Raw genomic sequence first — 11,511 nt, forward strand, 5'->3', positions numbered from 1 at the left:
AGCAGGAAGGAGAAAGAGTGTTTGAGGAATGGGGTCGGTAGATGAAGCTCCGCGGTGTTGGAGTTAAAGTTGGAGTTGGAGCTGCCAACTTTGAACTGCGGAGCGGAGACTAAAAATCGCAGCTTCCGCTCTGCATTTCCTCAGCTCTCCTTTCGTTCAACCTCCTTTATTTCGCCATGGAGCACCTCCACAGCCGTGTTCCATACGCTCAATGGCGTCTCCGTATCTTCCGCCAATTATTTCTTCCATCCGGCTCGTCCAATCCTGGCTTTTTGTCGCGTCGCGTGCATTCTAGCAACGGCCGTGTCCAGGACGACCACAATGCAACCACCAGAGATCACAGCAAAACCCGCGGCGATGACACCGATAGTGCTGGTGCTATGACTCCGCCGTCCCAACTTCTGCCTCAATCGCCCCTTATAACACACCCGAATCCCGGCCGCGCCATCCGTCACCGCAAGAAACGCCTGCCCACACGCGATGACCTCTCCGACTCCGATCTCAGCAACAACCCATGGGCCGTGGCACTCGCATCTCCAGTCCGCATGTGCAGCGCCACAGGAATGCGGATGCCCAAGGCCTTCTTAACAGAATGGGGATTGGTAGAACAGCCCGCCTCCGCGGCAAGCTCCAACCTCGACCCAAAATCGCGACCCGACACTCCCATCGAAAAAATAAAACAAGAAGGCAAAGGGTTGTGGATCCTCCCCATTAACCTCATAAAAGATTATTTGGCAGGCCCATCTGAAAAGGGCAATGGAAAGGCGGCCGCTCGCCGCAGCCTCAGACTTCGCATAGTCGACCGCATGCCCATCCTCCAGAAAATCTCAAACGCGGTAATACGCAGCCGCAAGTCAAAACACTCGCCTTTCTTGCCCATGATTCCCCTCCGTTGGAAATCTCCGTTGGGGCCCCTTACTTCAGCCTGTGAATCGCGTCTGGCCTGGCGATTTGATATGCCCGATTTCGTGCTGAGGATGAAGCGTAAAGAGGTGATGAAGCAGTTAAAGAGTGCCTCGGACGGGTTTAAGAAGCGAGATGTGAATAACGTCTGGGTATCTTTTGATACTCCGTACCCGTATTCGGGAGAAACCCTTCTGGAGGGATTAACAATGGAGGAGACAGCCCGAGGGGTGGCATTCGAAGGCATCGAGCGCGGTGTTTTCCTAGTTTTTGGGGATGACACTGGTAGTGGGATTGGTTCCAGTACTGGCGAGGCGACTATTGCGCCAGAAATCGTCACACTCCCGGGGATAGATAGGAAAGTTCCTGTTTTCGATCTTTCACGGCTCTTTTCCAAAACCGAGCTTGAGGAGATTCGAGCTTATCATCCACGGTTCCAGAAGTCTGCGGTGCTCCTCAGATCATCTAACAAGATTACTGTTGATGCAGTTCTGGGTTTATGGCATCTTCAGGGGTACCTTAGGCCAACGCTTTCAAAGCGTTGAATCTGTAGGCCCCAAGTTCTGGCATGCTCGCTGTATTTTTCTATACTACCGAACCTATACTCTATTTCTATATCTACCAACAATCCATACGTGCACACATCATGCGTGCTCATCTCGCAGCATGAAGAAGATCCGAAAGTTTATCCAAGTACACCATCGGTCGAGTAGGCCCATTCACAAAGTCCTCCTTGCTACTGACACCTGTAAGAACACCCAAAGTCCCACCTAGCTTCCCCTCCAACCCGAACCGGATATCGGTATTCGCGCGATCCCCAACCATGCACGCGCGACTCCGATCAAAGTGGAACTTGCCCTCAATCGCATCCATCATCGCCTGGTTTGGCTTCCCAAGCGACACAGGGTCCTTACCCAGCATGAAAATCAATGGCGCACTCATAGATCCCGCACCAGGGAAGAAAGTCCCCGAATTCGGCAACGTCGAGTCGATATTCGTCGCTAGAAATACCGCTCCGCGTCGCACATAGTGGTACGCTAGCGAAAGCTTCAGGTAGTTCAGATGGAAATCCAACCCAACAAGAACGACCCCAACTTCTGGGTCCAGCAGGGATTCATCACCTGTGGCGATGCGCTTGTAATCCTCCGGATTGATGTCTCGCCGGAACGAGGGGTCTGTGCCGCCGATGAAGGGGACGTTCTCGGAGTGGAGTTCCTGCTCGATGCCGGTTTCGCCGATGACGAAGACCTTGCGCTTGTTGGGTGGGAGGTCAAGGATGCGGGAGATGTAGATTGAAGCGCTGTAGGAGGATGAGAAGATTTCTTCCTATATCGTTCACTTCATGTTAATCCTGTTCTCCCCTACGAAGTTGGGAGTGATGAATGGGCCGCATGTACATACCGTGGTAGCCGGAATTCCCAATGCCTCTAGCTTCTTCTTATAATCCGCTCGCGACTTGGTGCTATTGTTCGTGACAAATACAATTTGTTTTCCTGGTAACCGGAGAGAGGTGTATTAGTGATGCAGCTCCGGTTCGGCCTGTCGGTGTATAGGCATACCACTTGATCGCAGCAACTCTAAAGTCTCGACTGTCCCCGGGAATACATGATCACCAGACCATAGTACGCCTAGTATAGGTTATCCTCCCATGTCAGCGTCATTCTTTAAGGTGGTGTAGTCCGCGACGAAAGACTGCGGGAAGATTATAAATGAGGATAACGAACCGTCGCAGTCAAACAGGAATACCTGTTCCAGAAAAGTCAGCCGTAAGTAAATATTTCCATGGAAAATCAACACAAGAAGTCTTACATCAAACTTATCCAAGAATTCGCGGATGCCCGCAGCGTCGCCGGACAGGTAGCGGGGTACGGTCATTGCGGGGCTCAGGACGGCCAGATCAAGATCGAGGAAGAAGGAAGAACGGTGAGGATGAAGAGAAGGGTGTTGAACTTTCTATAGAGATGGAAGGTTTCTATGTTGCAAGTTATCGTACAAGTGAAGCTTTTGGGTGAGAAAAGGCAGAGCCGGCGCAATTTTAATGATCGGACAGTTCGCCGTCATCGCTCGGAAGGCGGACACGGCCCATTGTCGACGGATGTCTTCACTCCGACGTACGCCGGACGACGAACAGGTTTGGTGTAACTTTGGCATTTTGGATACCTTTGTTGTGTTATAATCATACAGGATAAGTCAACTCATTTACTCCGGGGAGATTCAGGCGTGCTTGGATTATAACGGGTGTCCGGGGAGGCTATCCTACGGTACCATGGTGGACAGAGTCAGTTCATGCAGTCATTATTCTAGATGAGTCAGCTCCTAGTACAAAATATAGCAAGCCTCGTAGATTGGATGTGACAATGTCCTCCGGCGGGATATAGCATAGTTCCCAGAGCGTCCAAAGAACGGCCATTGCCCTCGGTCTGGCCACCTCGAATGTACCTACATGGGGCCAGGTTACATGCATCCATGATATTCGAGAGCACGAATTGTTAGGGTAACAAACTCCCTGCCGATATTCCAGCTCAAAATGGCCTTCAGGATCCACCAATAATTCCGGAAATCTTAAGAGCAACATCAAGAATCGATAAATGTTCATCGGCACCGTCGACTAGCCGCTTGTCCATTTCTGAAAACACTAGCACAATCTTGTTTTTCTGGATATCGGGGATTGCGTCATTGTAGATAACTCGTCGATAAAGCTGTTAATAGTCAGTATCAGGTGTGGACAACGGGCTCGGAGAATGTATACCTGTAAAAGAACCTGCGTCGCACTCCAACCGTCCGCCACAATGTCTGTGACCACTTTGGAAACATCCTCATATGGCGAGCCAATCTTCTTCGGCTGCATTGACTGAATTAATCCATCCAGAACACTCTCAGGAACCACGCCAGCTATTTCCTCAATAGTTCGAACTGTGATCGTGTCAGACCCTTGGTCCTTCATTTCCTCGTCTTCCCCGTCATTCTTCCCAGTCTGTGCCGCTCCTATCAACCTTGCTGCGCTCTGCATGTATGTGATGGCACGTCGCAGATCACCATCGCTGCAGGATATCAATTTATCAACAACGCCATCCTCGAGTGATAATCCTTCCGTCCGCGCAATCTCCGACAATCGGTCCCCAGCAGCTGAGTTATCCAACGGTTTGAAGCGGAACTTGCTGCACCGACTAGCAAGCGGCTCAATGATTCGAGTAACATAGTTGCAGACCAGACAGAAACGGGTTATCCGACTGTATTGCTCCATTGTGCGGCGAAGAGCGGACTGTGCATCCTGAGTCATGCTGTCCGCTTCATCGAGAATGATAATTTTGAAGGGAGGGCACGGGTGCTTTTCAAGGTATTCGGCATCTACCCCCGTAGGGTGGCTAAGCTGCACACGGGCGAAACCTTTTACTTTTTCACGGACGATCCCGATACCACGTTCGTCCGATGCGTTGAGTTCGAGGATGCGAGATTTGTAGAGGGCAGGGCCGAAGAGGGATTTGGCGAGAGCGAGGATAGTTGATGTCTTTCCGGTCCCTGGAGGGCCGTAGAAGAGCATGTGAGGTAGCTGTAAAGCGAATTGTTAGTATGGATCTTCACGCAGCATCTGCGCAGAGGTGTCGTACGTTAGAAGCTTGCAGTGTTCGTTGGAGCACTTTCGTTGTGTGAGCTTGGGCCGCGACATCATCTAATGTTTTTGGACGGCTAATATTGTCAATATTATCCTGTCACGATTCTCATCCGGCGTGATAACATACTATTTCTCAACCCATGGTTGCAGTCGCGATTGTTCTTCCTTTCCTTCTGTTGGTTTTGGCTTTGAGCTGCCGCTGGACACGGCGGCCGCGCGGGCCTTATTGTTGAAGAAATTAGCTGCCATGTTAGAATTCTACAGCTTGGCTGTCTGATATTGAGTTCTGTTGCTGGACGGCAATCAGGTAAAGATTGCTCACGAAGCTTGATGAAGCTCGGGTCGCAAGGGCCATCAAAGAACGCGTCTCCACTCCAATACGCGTTTGCCAAGAAATCAATTTAGCCCAATCTGAACTCGATCTACAACTCCTCAGCAGACTGCACAGCTATGCAATGGACCATTATTGAATTGTCTTTCTGTTTCATTATTATCGTAGCTTAAATTATCTGTCTATAATTCATCCCGTGGGCGCTGCACTACTTCCGGGGTCGCCTCAAACATCCTTTTCTTGGTATTCGAAGGTATCTCCGCCTCTCGCAGCCGCTCCTCCGGGATAAAATCGTCCAGGTTTTCTGATTCCTCGTTATCCTCCACTATCTCACCAATTTTATCAATTATCCAGTCCCGGTCCGCCGATTCCATTCCTGGGATCTGGTCGGGAACGCCATGGACCTTGGCTTCTGGTACATGACTTAAAGCCGGTGTTTCCTGGACCAACATTTCAGACGTCCCAGTAGTCGCTGAAGACTCAATAGCTTTGCTAGCGATGCCCACAGTCCCCGAAACACCAAAAACGACTCGCAGGATCAGTTTGAATGGCATCCATACTACCCACCAAAGCGGCCCATACAGGAGCCTTCGGAAAACTAGCCAGGAAATTGTTCCAATTAGGATGTAGAACGCCGTCTCCAGATACCAGGTATCTGACTTTTGCGAACGCAGAAGAGAACCAACAAGGTTGCGTGATGACGAGAGAAGTGTATCAAGGCTGGTATAAGATTCCGATAGGGAAGATAGGGCAGCGCCAGATTGTTCTGCATAGGCTTGTTAAAACAGTGTCCTTTCAACTCGAGCGAGTCAGAAACATACCTAACGTCTCTTGTGCAAACTGGCTCCGGGAAAGCTCAGCCTGCATAAGATGGTGCGTTCGCCTCAACGCAGTGGTGACATCTCGCGAGGCATTCTTGACGATATCATCCTGCGTCAACTTCTCCTTTGTGGGGTTTCGCCTTTCGACGCTCTCCGATCTTGAGAGGAGTAATTCCCGTTCCTTGCGTCGAGCAATTTCGGAATTCCGCTTCGCTTGTAACTGTGCATTGCGGAAGTCGCCTCGCGTCCTATAAAACAGTATTACAATTAGTAACGATGTATAGAAACTCCCAAGTTGGGTAAGGCTACCCACCTTTTCATGTCACTCGCTAATCGCCGAGCCAACGCAACAACCCGCTCTTTCTCCGTCTCCTTTTCTGAATCCACTCCCTTTCTTCTAGAGTCTGTCGGCGCTTCTAGAGCGTCGACATCGTCCTTTAATAATTCAAACTCATCCTCAGCATCCTTCAGTCGGGCATGGATTTCTCCTCCAAGCTCGAGGCGGGCTTCATCCCCCTGCCCAACGGTAACATTAAAGCTGTGTAGCCGAGAAACAAGTGGTTGTATTTGAGCGAGAGCAGCAGATAGCTCTTTGAGCCGAGTTTGGAGTGCGGGAATGGTTGACATTGCCGCGACGTTTGCAATCGTGTAGGGTATGTAGGAAGCCCAGATTTAGTGTATGTCGCAGTCTCGTTAATGTCGCATCATAAAATAGACAAACAGTTTTGTGAAGAAAAAATTCAGGCGTTATGCAAGCTCTAATCCAGAATATCAAGAGAATCCATGTGTCCAATTCCGTTGCGGGCCATCGTCATCGGTTCCTGAAGCCTGACGGCGGGAGTTTGCATGCAATGCAAACTGGAGGTGCTCCGATCCGACCACTCCAATTTGTCCGCGGATTTTCCCGCCCAAAAAGCGAATTGCGAAGACAACAAGGCCAGCCGTTCAATTGACGCATAAACTGCTCTCAGTCGAGGTTAAATACCTCTGTATACAATTTAAACTACCTCAAATACGACAACAATCTCCCATTACCGGTACGTTCCAGTCCCTCGCACCCCTAACCTACCTACCAACCTCAACTAACGAACAGCCTCCAGAAGCACATCGCGACCAACAGGTCCCTATCCAGCAAAATGGCAATCCCTCTTCAAACAATAACCACTCTCCGCACAACGTTCAACCCGTTCGCCCGCTCCTCGCGACCATGCCGCCTTATCCTCTCCCTCCTCCGCAATCCCTCCACAACCCCCGCCAGCAGTCCGACACATATCGACATCAAAGTCACACAGCTACCGCGGACCTCCACGAAAGAGCCCGAGATCACGGTTGGGTTCAAGGGGGGAAAGGAAGTGAAGTTCGAGGTCGGGAAGCGCCAGCTGAAGATTGGAGATGTGGTCAATGAGATTTCCCGAATCGGGAGAGGTATTGAGCGCGATCAGAGTTTGCAGGGTTAGTTGTGGCACGAAGTGAGATGACGGAGCAGAGATATCAGAGCAATAGAGGTTTATTTCTGGGTTTCCGGGGTGGGGGGTTGGGTGTATTTTTATCTTGTATATTTACGAAGCACCTACTTTTATTTATTCTGGATTGATTTGCGAATATATCATGCCATTGGCGCTAGGATGTTAATTTGCTTGCATTAGAATACTCTGCATATCTTTAAGAGGAACAGACGTTAGAAGCGATGTGAAAACGTGCCATCTGACTGTCCATGCGGCGCGGCTTCTATATGACTTATTTAAAATACTCGATTTACTTCGATGCGGATGTCATGTACTATATTAGCGCCGTCCCCATCTGATATATGCCAATGAAGACCACCCAGAGCCATGATTCACGAATTGATCATATTTCACCCCATGACCAGCTAGTAGCGGTTCGGCCGGTTGATGGTAAACTTTCCGTGCAAGGCATTACTGGTTTGGTTGGATAGCATCACGACCTAAATGCAAGGCTTCGCAAAGACTTTCCTGGTAACATTCTCTAATGCTGGGGCTTTTGTATCTTTTAAAGGTATGAAATACGGTAGACCAATTGCAATGTATTGTTTCTCTAACCGATGGGAATTTATATGTTCAGTCGCTAGGCGTTGCAAAAACTTGGCATTTATAATTTTTGCTTGACATTGATTTACACAGCAGCACCAGAGATGAAGAACCACTTGTCAATGGTGCCATCAACGGGAGCAGGGGGGAGGTTCTCGCCCTTGGGGATGGTAGCGAGCTTGGAGGGGTCGGCGCGGTCAGCGGAGTTCTCGAGAGTGGAGCTGGCACTATAATTTATGTTAGCATCCTTGATTATGGTGTTTTGCAGACAGGATCATTACTTACAGGCTGATGTCGCCACGGTCAGACTTTCCAGTGATAAGCTTCTCCCAGGCATCAGCACACTCGTGGATAACCTCCTCGGCGTACCTACAGATGGTCAGATTTTATACAATCACATCCTCAATGCAGTCAAAACTTACTTCTTGTTCTTGGCCTCACCAGAGAAGGCGAACTGGTTCTCGGGCTTGCCGTCGGGGATTTTGTAGATACGGAACCACTCGTTGGTGGCACGGAGGAGACCGGGAAGGTGGCGCTCAACATCCTCAATGTCGTTGAGCTTAGGGGCAAGAGGGTCGTTGACATCAATGACGATGACCTTCCAGTCGGTCTCTTCCTCGTCGAGCAGAGCCATCACACCAAGAACCTTGACCTGCTTGACCTGGCCGGGGTAGCCAACAAGCTCACCAATCTCGCAGACATCGAGAGGGTCGTTGTCACCCTTGGCCTTGGTCTCGGGGTGGACGACATTGGGGTCTTCCCAGGTCTATCGCGGAATTAGAGTCTTGCGTGACACGGTGTAAACTTTTTTGCGCTTTTCAACGTACCTGGGGGAAGGCACCGTAGTTCCAGAGGTAACCCTTGTGGGGGAAGCAGTTGCGAACGTAGCGAAGCTTGCCCTTCTTGGTGTCCTGCTTGATGGGGTTGAGGAACTCCTCCTTGGAGATCTAAACACAATGCTTGGTCAGCGACAGTTTCCGCTGGCGGGGTTTCGAAGCGCATACCTCCTGCTTGGCGTTGGTCCAGCGGGGAATCTCAACGATCATGTTGAGGACTGTCTTCTCAGCGTTGGCATAGAGGGGGATATCGTGGAAGGGAGAGACAGGCTGGCCATCCTTCTCGATGTACACCCGGTGCTCCAGGGTGAAGGGCTGGCCGATCTTGCGGACGGTATAGGACATTGTGGAAGACGGCGGGGTAGCGGAGGTAGCAAAATGTCTAGAGACTAGAGCGGCACGATTTGTTACGGAAGCAATCGAACGATCAATTCGAGAGGCTGCAGAGTATGACAAGGATTGGGGTGGGTTAGAGGAAGAGAGAGAGAGAGAGGAGGAGGAGGAGGAGGAGGAGGGAGAGGAGGGAGGGGCTTGTTTAGTGGGGGGAGCCAGTGTTGCTGATGTGCGACGAGGCGCGGGCGAACAGCGAGTGAGGGCGAGGGTCGGACAGGCGGTGGGCAGCAGTCGCCGGGTCAATGGAGCTGTAGTACGTATTCCTTGGACAAGGATGCTTGTTCCCGCGAGCATCGAAGGGGGGAACCGACTTAGAGACGCAGAGACCTTGCCGATCGGGTCAATTGGACGGTGGAAGCTGGGCGAGGCAAATTCGGGAAGCTTACCATAGGACCGGAGGCGATGCGCCGTTGAGGTTTATAAGGGATGGATGGTGGAAGTTGGTCGGAAAGAAATTCGGTCACAAACCTCCCGAGGTTAATTCAGGGTCGTTCTGAAATCCGACAACAATGTGATTGTTAGGCTCCGAGGACCTCTACTGAAGCTATCTATCGAGGTACAGCAACCGACTCAATCTTGTCTTCTTTGCAGGGGCGGTTCTGAATCCAGATCCTGAGATAGCAAATCTGGCAGCAAAATTTAGAGCTCGTTGGATGGAAGATGGCTCGGCCCGTAATTATTGATACCTGCAAGTTACACAATTAAAGTACGCTACTATATGATGGAAACTATCTGCCCACGCCATCAGCACCATCATTTAAGGTATGTCTATTATATGTGCATGACTGGTCTTGCATCTGCTGGATATGCACCATTTGATGGCCTACATTTATTTGCAGTCATCCCGCCTCATGCAGTCTGGACCGTTGGGGAGGTCTTCCGAAAATTCCATCCATTCGTTTTTGCGACATCGTGGGTCTTTCGCTGTCAGAAATTTATGAAGCCACGTGATATTCTTGGCAGGAACGGTCCGCGATCGGGGTTACGGGCGGTACAGTATCGAAACGGACCAAGCCTCTTATCGCACGTGATGAGATTTTTTGCTCTCCGCCTCCATCAACTTCGAGTCACCATCAACATTATCCGGATCATTCGCCTTTGGGTGGACTATTTCTCATAACTCAAACCACTTTAGGCTGCCACGCTCGCAGCCCCATCTTCTATTCTTTGCAACGCAAATAATGCTATGCTCAGGTTTCTCCGCGCCGCGATGACTTCTTCCCCGAAACGAGTTCCCATCCCCGCCAACGGGGTCGACTACCGTGGCAAGGTTGTGCTTGCACCGATGGTGCGGTCCGGAGAACTTCCATCCCGTCTGCTCGCTCTGCATTACGGAGCAGACCTTGTCTGGGGTCCGGAAACGATCGATAAAGCGATGATCGGTACCTCGCGGCGTGTGAACCCCCGCAATGGCACTATCGAATTCACCCGGATGCCGTCGAACAGCGCAAAAAAGGAAAACCCTCAAGAATCTGTCATATACCGTCTTGACCCAGTAAGGGAGAAGGGAAAGCTTATATTCCAGATGGGTACAGCCTCGCCCGAACTGGCTGTTCAGGCAGGCAAGTTGGTCGCAGCCGATGTCAACGGTATCGATGTCAACTCGGGATGCCCAAAGCCGTTCAGTACAATGGGTGGTATGGGCGCCGCATTGCTACGTACTCCTGACAAACTTGTATCCATTCTTGAAGCGCTGGTCAAGGAAGTTGGCGAGCCATATCAGATCGGCATTTCTGTCAAGATTCGTCTTCTCGAGACACCTGAACTTACAGAGAGCTTGGTGTCGAGGCTAGTACGAACGGGTATCCATGGTCTCACCATTCATTGCCGAACAACACCTATGCGCCCTCGCGAGCGCGCGATCCGGGACCAGCTCCGTATGATCGTCGAAACCTGCCACAATGCAGGCGTCTCCTGCGTCATAAACGGAGATGTTACCTCTCGCGACGATGGGCTCGCGCTGATGCAAGAATACGGCGCCGATGGAGCCATGATCGCCACAGCTGCAGAGGCCAACTCCTCCTGTTTCCGGTCCGAAGCGGATGGTGGCATCGCCCACTGGCGAGAGGTAGCCCACGCCTACGTCAAGTTCTCCATGGAGAGCGAAAACCGCTTCGGCAACACCAAATACCTCATGAACATCATTGTTCCTGGAAAAGACAAGGAATTCAAGGACATAGCTCGGTCCAAGCAAGCAAAATGCTACTATGATTTCTGCCATATCTTGGGTTTCGAAGACCTCATGCCCGCTGCTTTGAAGGTCGACGAGATCCTCAACCTTACCGACAAGTCTATCATCAAGGCCGGTAACGAACCGACCCGCAGCAAAGCTGTTGAAAATGCCAAGGCCAACAACGATGCCGCCAGGGCCGCGGGTGGCGCTCCCAGGTCCAAGCCCGCCTCCCCTGCAACTGCTGGCGGAATTGGACCCGTTCGCACAAATTCCATCCCCAAGCCCACGAAGGCTGAAGAGAAGCTAGCGGAGGTGGATCCGTCCATTATCCCAGCTCCTCAGAACGAGGGTCTGGCTGCCTAACAGCGTTCGTCTTCTCATCTTATTATCAGG

General features: G+C 51.0%; 6 protein-coding genes across 6 annotated transcripts; 3 read left to right on the forward strand and 3 right to left on the reverse strand.

Annotated features, from left to right (window-relative positions):
* Positions 1 to 111: 111 nt before the first annotated feature.
* On the forward strand, positions 112 to 1,448 carry ASPSYDRAFT_130422 (uncharacterized protein; the record flags this gene model as incomplete). The annotated part of the gene is made up of 1 exon (XM_040840560.1): positions 112 to 1,448. Exon 1 carries the CDS (start codon positions 177 to 179, stop codon positions 1,446 to 1,448), a length of 1,272 nt encoding a protein of 423 aa, XP_040704593.1. The 5' UTR covers positions 112 to 176.
* A 54-nt stretch (positions 1,449 to 1,502) lies between these two features.
* Positions 1,503 to 3,107, reverse strand: ASPSYDRAFT_765194 (4-nitrophenylphosphatase). Its single transcript, XM_040850862.1, has 5 exons — positions 2,713 to 3,107; positions 2,628 to 2,649; positions 2,463 to 2,531; positions 2,305 to 2,396; positions 1,503 to 2,229 (listed from the first exon to the last, which is right to left on the reverse strand). Exons 1-5 carry the CDS (start codon positions 2,776 to 2,778, stop codon positions 1,558 to 1,560), a joined length of 921 nt encoding a protein of 306 aa, XP_040704594.1. The 5' UTR covers positions 2,779 to 3,107; the 3' UTR covers positions 1,503 to 1,557.
* Positions 3,108 to 3,437: 330 nt separating this feature from the next.
* Positions 3,438 to 6,295, reverse strand: ASPSYDRAFT_56283 (putative protein transport membrane glycoprotein Sec20; the record flags this gene model as incomplete). Its single annotated transcript, XM_040849187.1, has 7 exons — positions 3,438 to 3,602; positions 3,653 to 4,453; positions 4,512 to 4,590; positions 4,644 to 4,738; positions 5,072 to 5,613; positions 5,669 to 5,916; positions 5,982 to 6,295. The coding sequence occupies 7 exons, from the start codon at positions 6,293 to 6,295 to the stop codon at positions 3,438 to 3,440; spliced, it is 2,244 nt and encodes a 747-aa protein (XP_040704595.1).
* A 274-nt stretch (positions 6,296 to 6,569) lies between these two features.
* Positions 6,570 to 7,434, forward strand: ASPSYDRAFT_66686 (mitochondrial 54S ribosomal mL53 protein). Its single transcript, XM_040850365.1, has 2 exons — positions 6,570 to 6,705; positions 6,769 to 7,434. The coding sequence occupies exon 2, from the start codon at positions 6,805 to 6,807 to the stop codon at positions 7,123 to 7,125; it is 321 nt and encodes a 106-aa protein (XP_040704596.1). The 5' UTR covers positions 6,570 to 6,705; positions 6,769 to 6,804; the 3' UTR covers positions 7,126 to 7,434.
* A 367-nt stretch (positions 7,435 to 7,801) lies between these two features.
* Positions 7,802 to 8,897, reverse strand: ipp1 (inorganic diphosphatase IPP1; the record flags this gene model as incomplete). The annotated part of the gene is made up of 5 exons (XM_040851828.1): positions 7,802 to 7,943; positions 8,002 to 8,085; positions 8,139 to 8,482; positions 8,544 to 8,663; positions 8,721 to 8,897. The coding sequence occupies 5 exons, from the start codon at positions 8,895 to 8,897 to the stop codon at positions 7,802 to 7,804; spliced, it is 867 nt and encodes a 288-aa protein (XP_040704597.1).
* A 1,234-nt stretch (positions 8,898 to 10,131) lies between these two features.
* On the forward strand, positions 10,132 to 11,481 carry ASPSYDRAFT_146357 (tRNA-dihydrouridine(20) synthase (NAD(+)); the record flags this gene model as incomplete). The annotated part of the gene is made up of 1 exon (XM_040841614.1): positions 10,132 to 11,481. The coding sequence occupies one exon, from the start codon at positions 10,132 to 10,134 to the stop codon at positions 11,479 to 11,481; it is 1,350 nt and encodes a 449-aa protein (XP_040704598.1).
* Positions 11,482 to 11,511: the final 30 nt, after the last annotated feature.

This window comes from Aspergillus sydowii (assembly GCF_001890705.1).
Source record: "Aspergillus sydowii CBS 593.65 unplaced genomic scaffold ASPSYscaffold_3, whole genome shotgun sequence".
NCBI classification, from domain to species: Eukaryota; Fungi; Ascomycota; class Eurotiomycetes; order Eurotiales; family Aspergillaceae; genus Aspergillus; species Aspergillus sydowii.